The following is a 14,836-nucleotide window of genomic DNA, read 5'->3' on the forward strand; positions in this document are numbered from 1 at the left end:
ATGAATGCTCCCTTTATTTTCTCTAAAATTCCATGATCTTCCTTTTTCTCTCCTCCTTTATTCAGTCTAAAAGTAACATACTAATTTAATTCATTTTGCATAGTTTACTAATCATTTTTTTCTTAAGCCCTCTTTTTCACTGTAGTTCATACTAGATACATATCTAAGTCATCATGGTCCCAAATCATTTGGTTCCATTTATATATCAAAAAACTTGAGTTGTGTAAAGAAGGACACGTGTAGAAGCCTAAGTGCTGTTTGCATAAATACATCCCTTGTATAAGATTTTCTTTAAACTTGGCCACCAGATCTGTGTACTGTATGGTTGAAATTGCTGTGTTTGTCCCTCTGAATGGAAAGTAAATGTACTCATTGTGGTAGAGTTTTCTGGAAGACTTTAAAGCACCAACAGTACTGCCCACCTTTTAGTTGAATTGTCATCCATATTATATTATTTACTGGTAACAGCAGGGTCCCTGTAGACTTTCGGAAAACATAGCTGATTTACCATTATTTCTGCAAAGTTCTGCTTTTGTGCCTAATTAATGTAATTATTCCCCTTGGGCATGCTTTAGCAGTTACCAGTTTTATCATTGATAAATCTCTACTGTAAAAATGAAAACCGTATGAATTAACTTTGTGTCAGTAGTTGATTTTTTTAAAGCATTATTTGAAAGTTACCCACTTAAAATTTCAAGATTGATGTTTGGTCTTTTAAGAAGGTTTCCTTCAGCTAAAGAAAATGCTAAAAAATTGTTTCTATAATTCTGACAATAATTACTTTGACTAGAACGTAAGGAACAAAGTTTTTGGGAAAATAAAGGGCAGTTTCTTTAAAACTTGGATTATTTCAAATGGAAAAATGAGTGGTACTCGTGTATCTGCAACAAATAGTGTTTTAAATGAAGAAATGTGGTAAGTTATAATTCAGTGGGTAAAAATTTCATTGTTTTGGTTTGGGGTTCCCCCCCCATGGGGCTGGTAGCCATATTTTTTTTCCCAAGCAAAATAAGAAATGTCATTTGGAGTTGCCTGATTTTTGATAAGAACATCAACTTGTTTGTGGGAATAAATGAGCAGTTATCGTGGGTTCCACCAATGTAAATTGTTCAAGTATTATAGCTGGTTGTCATGAATGTTGAATATGTTGCATTAAAATAAATAATTTGGCTTACTCTTTTATTACTGTACTTGTTTAGTGGTAACGTCACGTTGGTAACACAATTCTTTGTAGTATGGAGACTTGATGATTACTTTGTAATTAGTTATTAAGGTGCTATTTTCAGACAGTTGCGCGAAACTTTTTCTCCGAATATTTGTGAACCCAACCAGAGACTAGCTGACAGGTTTAATTTTTCTTTGCCCAAAAGCTCCTGGTTTTTTTTCTTTTTCTTTTTTTGTTTTTTGCTTTTGCTTTTGTTTTTTGTGAACAAGTTTAAAACTAACTGCTGAGACCATTTTTTTTTTAAATTTTAGAGAAAATAAATAAATAACACAAAGTGATGTTACCCAAGCAAGGCGTTCTAATAAAGGAGTGGTCCCCTCACCCATCCCTCCCTACCTGTGCAAGTCCTGCTCACATCAGTTTCCTTCCATCCAATTAGGCGACCTGGGAGACCCAGCCAGTACCGCCCAGACGGACTTCGGAGTGGTGATGGGGTACCTCCAAGAAGCTTACAGGATGGAACCAGGGAAGGTTTTGGACACTCCACATCACTCAAAGTTCCACTGGCTCGATCCCTGCAGATTAGTGAAGAACTACTGAGCAGAAACCAATTGTCCACAGCTGCCAGCCTTGGGCCGTCTGGATTACAGAATCATGGACAGCACTTAATATTATCCAGGGAAGCCTCTTGGGCAAAACCACATTATGAGTTCAACCTCAGCCGAATGAAGTTCAGGGGAAATGGTGCACTCAACAACATCAGTGACCTTCCTTTTCTTGCAGAAAACTCTGCCTTTCCAAAAATGGCACTTCAAGCAAAACAAGATGGGAAAAAGGATGTGAGCCATTCATCTCCTGTAGATTTAAAGATACCACAAGTTCGAGGAATGGATCTTTCTTGGGAATCTCGCACTGGTGATCAGTACAGCTATAGCTCTTTGGTAATGGGTTCACAAACGGAGAGCGCGCTTAGTAAAAAATTAAGGGCTATTCTTCCAAAACAAAATAGAAAAAGCATGTTAGATGCTGGACCCGATTCTTGGGGCTCAGATGCTGAGCAGTCTACCTCTGGACAGCCATATCCCACATCGGATCAAGAAGGCGATCCTGGCTCCAAGCAGCCTCGGAAGAAAAGAGGGCGTTACAGACAGTACAACAGTGAGATACTGGAGGAAGCAATCTCAGTGGTTATGAGTGGAAAAATGAGTGTTTCCAAAGCTCAGAGTATTTATGGGATTCCCCACAGTACACTGGAGTACAAAGTAAAGGAGAGGCTGGGCACTTTGAAAAACCCTCCAAAGAAAAAGATGAAGTTAATGAGGTCGGAGGGGCCAGATGTTTCTGTAAAGATTGAATTAGATCCCCAGGGAGAGGCAGCACAAAGTGCAAATGAATCAAAAAATGAGTAGGAATACTGTAGAGTGCCAATTACTGTACAAACTGGGTGAGCACTACTGCGTTGTTCAGCGGTCATTGCTGCGCCTGACTTCATTTTCTGTGACACTTGTTTCTCTGCAGACTTGGCATTGACCTGTGTGTACAGAGATGAAAGGTGCATTCTGAATGTTGCATATTTTAAATTTTTCATGTGCAGTATGGCTCGAGATATTGTTTGGCCTTTTTGCATGTTTCTCTACAAAAGAGAATTGAGTTACCTCACAGAGAACAGATACATGGAAGTGGACTCCTTGCCTGTAGAGCCTGCATGCTTTTTTTTCTTTTTTTTCCTTAAGTTATATTTGCCTTTATTTAAAAAGAAAAGAAAAAAGCCCCCTTTTAGAAACCACCTCTGTCGTTTGGGGAGCTTTATCACTGCAAATTGGAAAGCCATCTTATAAAATTATTCACATTTTTTTCTTCAGAGATTCAACTAATTTAAGGGTTAAACTAAAGAAACTAAGAACAATGAACCTTTGAATTTAAGAAATTTGACTATTCAATGATAAAGAATTCTTTGGATCAATTAACATTTTTATGGTTTCCTTCTGACTGTTAAGTTTACTTAACAAATCAGCAATCTGTTTAGTGCTCACCCAGAGGGGAAGGAGGTGGAAAATGTGCACACACTACCTTCAGAAATGCTTCGGTTAATTATGTTGTAACACTACCTTTGCTGTAATTTCATTTGGGATTTTCTAAGGGTAGAATTTGGTCTCACCCAACAAGTGAGGATATAGCCTTATCTCATGGAGGACGAGCTCCGTTCTTACTCAGGAGCAGTCAGGGTACATTACATAAAACAATAGAGGATGCCTCATTTTAGCAAACTAAGTTTCTTTGTATTCTTAAATCTTTTTACAGATTTGATCATGTGCTAACTAACGACTGAATGTCAGTTGCAGCAACTATTTTAAAATTTTTAAGATCTGTTTGTTGGGGGGAATGGGAGAAATGGGGGGAAATGTGTGTGAGTAATTATAATGCGAAAGTGGTATCTAGGTTTTACAGCCTCAGTAATCTGCTCAAATATCCACACAAGTGAAGAATCTGTGTTTATGGTGAGAGAAAAAAACACAACCCCAAGGTAACCTAATGTGATTTAGGTTGCATTTCAGTTCTAACAATAATTCAATCAGAAATCAAGCTCCTTAGCAATTCTTTTTTAACTAATTCAAATACTAGTACAAGGGGGGCAGGGATTTTTAGTTTTTAATTTAATTTGTTGTTTTGAACTTTTTTTTGGCATCCTACATACTATCCCTTTCTCAACTTCTCTGCTATTTAGCTGATTTTTATGGTTGTTTAGCACACCGTTAGCACAGGACCTTTCAGATTATGTTCTGTATAAGCACTCCTTAAAGAACATCTAAGCTTTTTTTTTGAGATGGGCTTTTAAAATCACACTGATAAGGCTTGTAACATTTATTTTCTACAATTTCTTTTGCAAGAATAACAGGTAAAAAAAGCCCATGAAATTTAATTTTGCATCGTGACCAAATTTAAATTACTCTTTCTTCAAAACAAAATCTACCATACATAACCCGATATTCTTACCTACTGAAAAAGGTGATCAGGCCCTTCTAAATGCTTAACCAAAAACAAACCTCCAAAAATCATTGGATTTTTTGGGTGAAATAAAATCAAACTGGGAGCGTTAAGTTGAGGTTGATGATTTCTGATGGATACTAACAGTTTGAGGAGTAGGTCCAGATATTCCCAAGGCATAAATTCTTGCCTGGAAATTTTGGAGCAGTTAATTAGGTTACTGATAGTTTTTCCTTGGCACCCTGTGTGTTCAAAGGTTAGGCACACCATTGCTGTTATTAAAATACACACATTCTTGGCATAGCCTGGACTTGGGTTCCTCTTTTGGTTTGGTTATTATGTGTAGCAGTTTGATCGGTGGATGACTGAGCCTGTTTCCTCTTAGTTCGCTAGTCTTCTCAGCAGAAAAAGCAGTTTGGGTTCAGAGCAGTGTATGACTCTGCAGTATTTTCTAGCCTAGCTGGAAGTTGCAATAAAAATACTTAATGAAATGTATGGTTTTCATCTGCAGTTGAAGGAAGTAGTAGAAATTTTGCTAAAAGCAAAGGACTAAGCTTATGAAGGAACGCCTCCTTTGTTCCACACTCGATTTGTCACACACAATTAATTGTAACCATGGTGCCTTTTTGCATGATGTTTGGGAGCATTCTATAGCCCAGCATTGCTGCAAAAAGGTCCTTTGAGCAATTAATTTGTGCTTCTTTTTAATCCCCTCAGAAAGGCATCAATAAGGCCCATTAAAAAATCTGGCCCTAAAAGTTCAACTTTTGTAGAGTTTTACTGTTCAGAGAGGTTTTAATCCCATGTGGTAGTCTCTAAAGTGACGTATGAGTTGAGTTATGTAAATTTTGTCATTGTAGTGTAATGGAGTGATCATTTTACTAACATAAATATTTTCTATGTGTGTTTCAGTGGATGACAATCGAGCAGCAGAAGAATGGTGTGCCTACCCTTTAATGCTGCAGTTTAAATAAGAGAACTTGTATTGTGTCATTTCAGATTGTAGGCTGAGAGTTGTAAATAGTGAAAATTTGAGTACTTCTATTATTTGTTTTGGTTAGAAAGTGAATTTAAAAAACAAACCAAACTCTAAACTTTCTCAGATTAAAAGTCCTGAGACCTGAAGATTGTAATATTCATGTCTGTGAAGCTTTTAAACATTACACTTGAGATCAGTCATGACTTGATATTCAGGTAAATTTTCTTTTCCAAGAAGCTTTTGAATAAGCATATTTCCTCCAAAGGTCGGTTGGTCTCTCTCTCTCTCTTTTTCTTTTTGAGTGTAGATTATTTTAAAGCACTAATTGCATTACATTGGTAACTGCAATATAAAATAGCCATTATTGTTTTGTGAAGCATGGTTGAAATTAGATAGTGGTCCCTTTTAAATTTCATGAGCCTCTCAAAAAAAAAACTTTAAAAAAAATACAGAAAGCTGCTGAATATTTCAAAAGATATATATTTTACCTTATTGTAGGTTTTGTAAAGTTAGTTTGTAATATTCAGGTGCACTTTTAATGTTAAATTTTGTGTTCAGAGTTCCATTATACCATGTGTTCCTTGGATGTGGCTCATCACATGGCTGGCTATCAGTCTTGGTGCCGCAGTGATCCTGTAATATTTGATTTCCCTCTTGATTTGCCACTATTCTGTATTGGCACTTTCAGTGTAGATATTCTAGTTTGGGGACATCCTCATAAATGTGTAATAGCGATTGGTCCATTCGCATGCTTAATTTCTGCTAATCAGAGTTTTGCATGGCCCAAACAACAGTTGACCGTTTTTATGGTATGGGAAAGTATAGTTCACAACTATCTTTGTCACAAAAGCCTTTTCTCCTTTCATTTTCCAGTAGGCAGATGATGACATTACTTCAACTATATATTACTCAAACTAATGTTAGAAAGAGAGAGTGTATTTAAAATCAATTCCTACATTTTTTATGAGAAAACAAAGATATAGAGTAGATAAGCTATGGCACTATAAAGTCAAAAAACACTAATTCTGTGGAAGGATTTCTAGGTGGTATTTTTATCATTAGCATTCTCACTTCTGAAACAGTCATCAAGCTTGACAGTAATGTATTTATCCCTTGTTCAGAAGGCTTACAAGTGACTGAACTGTGTTTGTGATGAGCTATACACTTTTTTCTGTTCCCCAAATACCATGAAGGACAAGGTCTCTCTTTCAGGAAAAATAATTTATATTTGTGTATAATACTTTTTAATGTTAAGTTTGTTGTTATTCTGAAGTTTAGATGTTGCTTGACAAACCTTTGCTGCAGCAGATCATGGATATGAGTAAGGCTTTGTGTGATAATAGGGGTCCTTATGTGAAGTTAATTACTGTTCAGTTCTGGTGAGCAAGCTCAACAAGTGTAAAGTGTATATTAGCTTTATTTGGTACACTTTTACTTTACAATATTGAAGTGCTTTTAGAACTCTGGTTATCTTATATAAACCATTACCTCAATCAATTGGCATTTCCATTCCCCAGCATTTTACCTGAGCTATTTATAAGATGAGCTATATGGGATCAGATAGTAAAATAAGTAAGGCACAATGAGAAGTTTAGTTCCCAATTTTCTGGAGAGAACTCTAAATTAAACTAAAAATGACTACCTGCAAAGGCTCATACCATAACTACCTGTTGTCATTAGGCAGTACTTAGCAACCTTGGAGCTGCTAGTGCGCTGCGGGTTCTCCCCCTGCCCCAAGTAAGCACATGGTGCGAGGCTTGGCTAAGCCTTTGTGACTCTCTATATTTCATTGACCCATAATAGTGACGCTTGGATTCAGTCAGTTATTTTTATAAAACAAATTATTGAGTCAGCCCAGTGTCAGAACCTGAAATTATTTTCAGTAGTTACAGCCGATATGACAGCTCAGCATCATTTTCTAAAAGCTGTTACCCCTGTAGATTTAGTTTTGAAACTACACATCTTTCTTTTGTAATTATTCTTTCTTTAACTAAATGCCAGAGTTTGTTTTTATGTGAACCACCCTTTTCTATGTATTCAGGTTGCTGTCATTGGTGATGGAATATGGCAATAGACTGAATTGTTCTACTTAGTCTTTTATAGGAGACATTAAAAGTTATAGGTTAAATTTTGGCCTTCATGAAGATATCGAAGATTGTTTTCCTTGTTACTTTCCATTATAATTAGGTCTTCATTAATACTATGGTCAGGCCAGTGTTATTAAACTTAATGGCTTTAACCAAACAGCCCATTTGGAAACTTGACTAAGCTATGTAAAGATTTTTTTAAAAATCTAATTGCTTTCAAGCACTACTGAAAAGGAAAAAAGTATAATCTTGGTACAAGGAATGCAGACCTCCAAAGTCTTGGTTTTTTTCTGATACATTCTGTCCTTGAGACTTGAGTAGGATTTGTGAACACGGTGACTGAAGGGAAAATAGAGGAAATTCTTTTCATATTCTCTGTCTCTCATTCCCAAATAAACTCGCAGTTGCTTTTTAAAGAAGCAGACATTGGCCCTGTAGCTGTGTGCCCTAAGTGCTATGAAGGAGATTGGAAGAGGGAATTGGGAAGTAGGGTGGGGGAAAGTAAGTAAAATTGAGGGAAGGATTCCACCCTACAACTAACTCCTGAGTCGCAGGATAGAGAACATAGTACAGTTTGGGCCACCTTCATGTGATAGTCAGAAAAATCAGATTATTTGAAAAGTGAGAATCAAGACAAATTAATGTTGGCTTGACAGATAATAAAATATGAGTTAATTCTGCAACTATTGGGGGGGTAATTTTAAGGTTTCCAGTTCATGTAGAGCTATATCAAAAGCCGAAAAGCAAGCACTTTTAGTTAATTGTAGATTTATTGGATGTAGCAAATATAATCATAATATTTAATCTTTATTGTTTGAATATGAAAAAAAACTCTTTACCCCATCTTGAACTGTCACTGAGCAGGTTCAAGACGGTGTTTTCAACACTGGAAATGACCCTACACACATACCAAAAAAAGAAATCTAAAGCAGTAAGACATATTTTAAGATCCATACCTCTTAGACTTTTTAGATTTGTCTTGGGAAAGAATTTATGAACCTGTAACCAGTATTAGTGCAGTCTTGGGTTCCTTGTTCTGCATAATTGCACCCTTTCTCAGGTATGTCCTGAAAACATAAATTTTAAAATAATCTCTTTAGAGATTAGATTCTCAGTGGATAGTGTGTAAGGGGACTGGGGGCGGGGGGAGGGTGGGTTGGACACTGACACAGTAGAGCAGGGATTTTTAACATACAATAGCCAAATAGAATCTCAATCTAGAATATTTTACCCCCTCAGAAGGAGTTGAATAACATCTGTTCTTTGGTGACTACTCGGTGCTACACTCCTAAAAGTCTTTTCTTTCAATCCAGGTGACTTTTTTTCCCGCTTGGTGGAAGGGTATATAGTGAACTTTACTGTCACTTAGGAAAGCACTTCTCTGAAATGTTTAAAGTACTAGAAAAGGGATAATTCAGCACTTTTTCTGTTACAACACTAAAGTCTTAATTTATCTTCAGAGTCTTAGGTACTGTAAGTTTTAGGATGATTATTTAAAAATATAAAACATATTACATACTATGGGATCAGATCACATTTATATAAATAATTCTTGTCTTAATTTTTAAAAAGACAATAACATTTTGTACCTTTCAAGCAATTCCAAGTGATTGCCTCATTTTCCCCATTTCATTAAGCATTTCAGGCTGAGAATTTGGAATTTGAGAGGAGGTGAGGGGGAAATTCCCCAAAATGAAAAATTGTGTCGGACAGTTTTAGGAAAATAAATCACTAGGAAAATGGGTAGGGATTCTCTCTCCCTTTAAGTCTTCAGGGAATGAGCAGTATTTAGAATCTTTGGCTGAAATTCAAGCCTTTTTACTGTGTAAATTTTTAATATTAATTCACTGACATGCTTTTTACATCAGAGGACTGAAAATGGATCTTAATGTTTTTAAGTTGTGGAAGGGTATATTTCTAAAATGAGGGGGGTGGATAATTAACTAGGTTAGTATACCAGCATTAGTAAGTTTAAGGAATTTTAGTATGTAATAGCAAAGTGTTTGATTAAAAGTCTAATCCTATATTGCTAGTCGAAATTAGTTACATTCTGATCTAGGAAAGATATAGTCATTGGATATTGATATGCTGTGCTGTCAGAAAACCAGACTAAGATAGAAACCTTTATCTGACTCCCACATGTTGCTTGTTCTGATGGGATGTATACTTTACAGCAGCTTATTGCTGCTTTGAGAAGAAATGTATAAACTATACATTTGGAGTGTTTGCATATAATTCTTTATAACCTCCACTTTAAACTGTCAGACATTGGTATTTTATCAGTCCACACTGTTAAATAAAGCTAATGTTCTTAGGAATCCAACCTGTACACACTGTTTAAAAACCCTCAGGGACAGTTTACACACTATTCTCACTCAATTCAGGTACTTTGATGCTATTCTTAAACCTAACAGTGACTTGTTTCTGTTTTGCTTTTATTTTTAAGTGCTGGTAGCACATCCTTGATGAATGTCAACTTAAAAAACTCAGTTCAGGTATCCAGGTATAACTCAGCCAAACAGATTTTAAAGCTGCATATAACTCTCCAGCACACGGTGCCTCACACTCTTATAGTGGCATTCTGTATATTCAGTTATTACTACTGAGCAGATAATATGGGGGTTCCTGTTAGCAGTGTATTTAAAAAAACAAAACGTGCATAAATGTATAGCCAGCACATGCAACACACATATACACAGTTAAACTATATATTTTTAAATGCCACTAATAGCCAGCACAATGAAATGACATTCCTTGCTGCTTCTGTACAATATGACAGATGCAGTTCTTCCTCAATGTGGCTCTTGCTTCTTCACCATACTACTACTAAATTCAAGCACTGGTCCTTGGGTGTCTGACCTCTACATTCTAGTTTATGCAATGTCTTTAGAGAATTCTGTGCACTGGCCACTGTGATGGAACCATTGGGCCAGGAGTGCTCTGATTTATTAGTAGTGATTCTGCCAAAGTTGGTGTTGTAACATGAGTATGTAAATGTCAAACAATTAGCAGAGGTCTAGGACTACATATCAGCAGACAGTTTTTGTCAGTATATTTTGTAGCCTAGAAGCCCTCAGTGACAAGTTTCTGATGTGAAGTTCTAATTCCAGTTTTAGCCCTTTGCATCTTTTAATGTTAAGACTTGTCTGCTAGAGATCTTTATTCTTTAAAACTCCTTTTGTTTTCTGCAGTACTATCTGTGGTTAACAAAACAGATTATTCCTCTGCTTTAATATTTGATATCTTACATCTAAAAGGCATTCTCCACATATAAAACCTATAACCTTTGAAGATACAGAAAACGGCATCTTTCAGATTTCTAAAAGTTCAAGTGTCATGCAACAAAACAGGAACCCCCTTTACTCTTATGGACCTCATTTCAATATACTGTTTACAGTTTGACGGAATTGTATAATTTAATATTTCTCTTGTACTGTAGTTTATATTTATTTACAGATTTTTTTGTACGGTGTGATTTGAACTTTTTGTTCCTTGCTATGATCAATGTTTATGTAGTAGAGCACTTACGATCACAAATTAAGTTCTTTGGTTTGATTGCACTACATTAAATTTTTTTAATGCAGTTCTGATTTTTGACTGGACTAAAATAAGCTGTGTCTTAATGTATGTGATGAGTACTTAAAATTTTAATCCATGTGGTTTCCCCCCCCCCTTTTTTTTTGCATTGTATGTCAGACGCGCTAGTTCTTTCATGCATGTGTAAGAGTTAATGGTTCCATTGTATTATTTGACCATGACATTTTGGAGAAACATTCCCAGCTGTAATGTTGTGTATGGTAGTTCTCACTGGATGCTAGACTTTTCAAAACCACTATTCTTCTAATAAATTTTGTTGTGAAAACTGTTTTAAAAGCTTGGTTTCTACTTTTTAAGGGCATAATACTTTAAAAAAAAAAATCCACAAAGGGGGTAAGATTTTGAGGTGCACTGTAAATGCACATGGTAATCAAAGTTTGTATTTTTTTTTTTTTTTGGTGATAATTTATTTCCATGAAATCTCTTAGATAACCGGAAATTGCTGTATTTGGATTCGGTACTGCCTTGTAACTGTCTTTACTAATTTGATACTCCCCTACATCAGTTCTCATCATTGGATTATTCACTTTATTTTCAGCTCAACAAGGTATATTGATCATTTTCATAATACGTGCTTGCTGAACTTAATTTTTCATAATTTCCTTACAGTAAAACTCTAATCTGGGATTACTTGCCAAGAATAATGATTTATTCATTTTTGTTTGCTCTTTTCTAGAGGCATAAGTATGAAAGCACTGTCAGTCAATTAAGGTTATTTTAGCAGTTCTGATTCTTGGGAGAATGCTGGTAATATTTCCTTTTATCAGCATGTGTGTTGTTCAACACTTACATTGTGGTTTTAGAAACCAGGGATATAAAAAAGTTTTTTATAACAGAATGATTTTCGTTGTCAGATGGTTAAAGAACAGCTGAATTATAGTGATAGAGATGATACACTAAGTGTTTTAGAAAGCTGCTTTTTCAAGCTTGTGATATTCATGTAGTATAAGCTGGTTGAAGTGATTTCCAGTCACTTCTAATGGCATTTTATATTTTTTAATAATGTTATTGTTGGTCTAGGTTATCTTTTAGTTAATATTTTTTTGTCTCATTTCTTTGGCTGCCTCGCTAGCACTTTTCTGCCTTTTGGCTTGATGTTTATAAAATTGGAAATTTTGCTGGCACTACAGGCTTGTTCATTGGCTTCACTTCATCCTCTTACTCAGTTATGCCATGTGTCTATAGAATGTTTTTCTGGAAACCTAATTATTATTTCTTTGTACAAAACTGTAACTACATATTTCTTGTCATTATCCATTTTTAACTGGTGACCAGGTCAGTTGTGGTAGGATTTTAATCTGGCATCTCATCAATGAACTTATCCTAGTGATCCTATCTTCATGTTGATAGCTCTTCAATTATGACCTGATTTTTAAAAAGGACTTATTTCTTCTAACCCAAAGTTTTCTCCTCTGATTTTGCTGAACCTTTGGAATTAATTCAAGAACTCTTAGGAATCAGAAATCACATAAGGGAAATGGAGTGCAAAATGGTCTCTGCTTTCTGAGTTGTGGAGTTATTTTTTCCTCAAGGACTGTGAATTTCTCTCACCAGACACTTGTGTTCAAATGCAAAAACATAACCCAAGTCATAAGATGTTAGATTTTGTAGCTGAAATGAGTGAAAATCCTTTTAGCAACGTATAAAGTCACGTAAGAGATAGCTGTTCTTATACTCTATTATCCCTTTGTCATTGTTTGCTTCTAAGTGGTCAGCATTTAACACAGAATTTTATTCGTCATATTCACCTTATGAGTTGGGTGTGTTGCTGTTTAGGGAGCAGTGGTAATGTTGGTATCAAGCTGTACTTGTAACTAGAGTAGACAGACTTGTTTTCAGAGGTTAGTGGAAGAGAAGTGTTCTCAAAACAGTTTTTATTTTGTTTGTTTGTTTGTTTGTTTGTTTGTTTTCAAAAAATACTTTATTTATTTATTTATTGGGCACATGGCATGTGGAATCTTAGTTCCACAACCAGGGATCGAACCCTTGCCCCCTGCATTGGGAGCTTGGAGTCTTAACCACTGGACCACCAGGGAAGTCTCCTGGAAACATTTTAAAAGATAGATGAATATGTAATGAGTGGTTTAAGTCATAATTTGGTTAGAGTTCAGCTTGGAAAGTAAGCAAAAGTATATCAAAATCTATAGGTATGATATCTTTATAGGCATGTTGTTGTTGACTGGTAGTTATGTTAATTGTGCTGTTCATGCCAGTTTCATTTGATCAGCAGTTTGGAGTGATATGGAATTATTTGGTAATATAAATTCTTGCAACTTGGTATACTAGAAAGATCATTTGCTTTTTCATCTGTAAAGTGAGAATGCTGTCCTGAATGCCTTTTAGGCCCTATTTAAAACTCTGTGCCTATTAAAACTGCAATTTTCTATTGAATGTGAGGCAGGTACATCAGTTGTATTTGTTCAAATATTGAGTAATACAGTAGCAACCCTTTATTGAATACTAGGGTCTTGTAAACCTTAGGTCTTATCTTTGCATTTGCAGCATTTTCAAAAAGAAAGAATAGGTCTGAATATCGTTTTAGATGCATTTTGTTTAAAGTAAGTCTGTTTTGTTAAATTTTTGTTATGAGCTGTGTGAATGTGATGATCTTTTTGCAAAAATTAACTTAAACAGTTACTTTTTATTCTGATTAATTTTAAAGTATTGATAGGGTTCATAATTTTTGTTTCTATTGTGTGCAAGCTAGTTCTGCTTTGAATGTTAGAGTTTAAAGAGTGCTAGGGCTCATTGGATATAATCTGTCTCAATCAAAATCAGTCTTTTAACAGTACAGATGCCTGCATCAGTTTATAAAAGTGAGAGGAACATGTTATATATTTTCAAATTGTAACACAGAAGGTTTTTTGAGGGGAGGTGTTGCACTTTTTAAGTTCATTTGTTCAGCAAATCTTTTTTTTTTCTAATTCTGTCCAAAGACATAAAATTAGTTTTAACCATTTTTAAGTGTATAATTTAGTAGTGTTGTGTATATTCACATTGCTGTGACCACAGGAGGTATTTTATTAACCCACTGATTAAACACTGTTGGTTCCACCCTAATCGTTTATTTTTAAAATGAAAAACATGGAACTTGGGGTCTTTGGGGGACTTGCCTGCTCTCCTAACATATAGTGAGTTGCCCTTAATATGATTGCAAACCATTATACTTACCTTTATACCACTTTGGCACCCTTAACCTAGAATTAAAGTGAAGGATTTTATAATTTCCTTTTAGATTCACTTTTAACTAATTAAATCAGCTATTAATTTAGTTTCATTGTTGAATAAACTTACATTGCTTTTTAGGAAGAGAATTTAATCTGTATTATGAAATCGCCAGTAAAGAAATGTGAGGTATTTAAAACTTCTTTGTTAAATAAAAGTTAGCATTATTGACTCTGTGATGGAAGGGGTGAATTTTGAAGAGTAGGTAGAGCATAAAAGAGTGGAGAATACCTCAAGTTTAAGAGGGAGAATTTGATGAGCCTGGCCCAAAATCTTTCTTAGTATATGGTCTTGAACAGTTATTAAATCTTTCTGAACCTGTTTTCATTTGAGTAATAGGGGTTTATACCACCCACCTCAGAGATTTGCTTTGAGGCTTAAATAAAATTCTGTATGTATAATACTTAGCACTATGCCAGGCTCTTTGCAAGTGCTCAATAAATGAGAGTTAGTGAAATCACCTGGTAGGAGTTAATTTAGTGTGAGGGGTAAAAAGAGTGAGAAAATCAGTTTGAAAATTGTGGAGGAAGTTGTTTATATTGATTAAAACTTTGAAAGTGAGGCAGGTAAGTTTCTATTAGACCAGGACGTTGTTCAGCCAATCTTGTTTTAACTCTAACTTGTTTTAACTTTAGTCAGAGACATAGAAATGGTAGAACTATAGCTGAAACGTGAAATGCTGCTTTTCTGATTGCTTCGTCCTGTTTCAGAGGAATGTTATCAAACTACTAATAATTTTTTGTTTCTTTTCAAAGATTAAGTGGAATAAAAGTTGTTTGGAAAGTAGATGTTTAAAAA

At 35.2% G+C, this 14,836-nt stretch overlaps 1 protein-coding gene across 18 annotated transcripts in view; it reads left to right on the forward strand.

The window, feature by feature from the left end:
• Positions 1-14,836, forward strand: part of LCOR (ligand dependent nuclear receptor corepressor) — a 129,746-nt gene that overhangs the window by 88,999 nt on the left and 25,911 nt on the right. The window contains exon 8 of one of the 18 annotated variants that reach the window (XM_043926434.1): positions 1,605-11,089. The exons of the other annotated variants lie outside the window; for them this stretch is intronic. Within the exon in view, the coding sequence (XP_043782369.1) occupies positions 1,605-2,574 (970 nt within the window). The 3' untranslated portion in view covers positions 2,575-11,089. Of the gene's footprint in view, positions 1-1,604; positions 11,090-14,836 lie in introns of those variants that run through there. 18 annotated transcript variants of the gene reach the window in all.

The sequence above is a fragment of the Cervus elaphus genome, chromosome 15 (assembly GCF_910594005.1).
Source record: "Cervus elaphus chromosome 15, mCerEla1.1, whole genome shotgun sequence".
Taxonomy (NCBI): domain Eukaryota; kingdom Metazoa; phylum Chordata; class Mammalia; order Artiodactyla; family Cervidae; genus Cervus; species Cervus elaphus.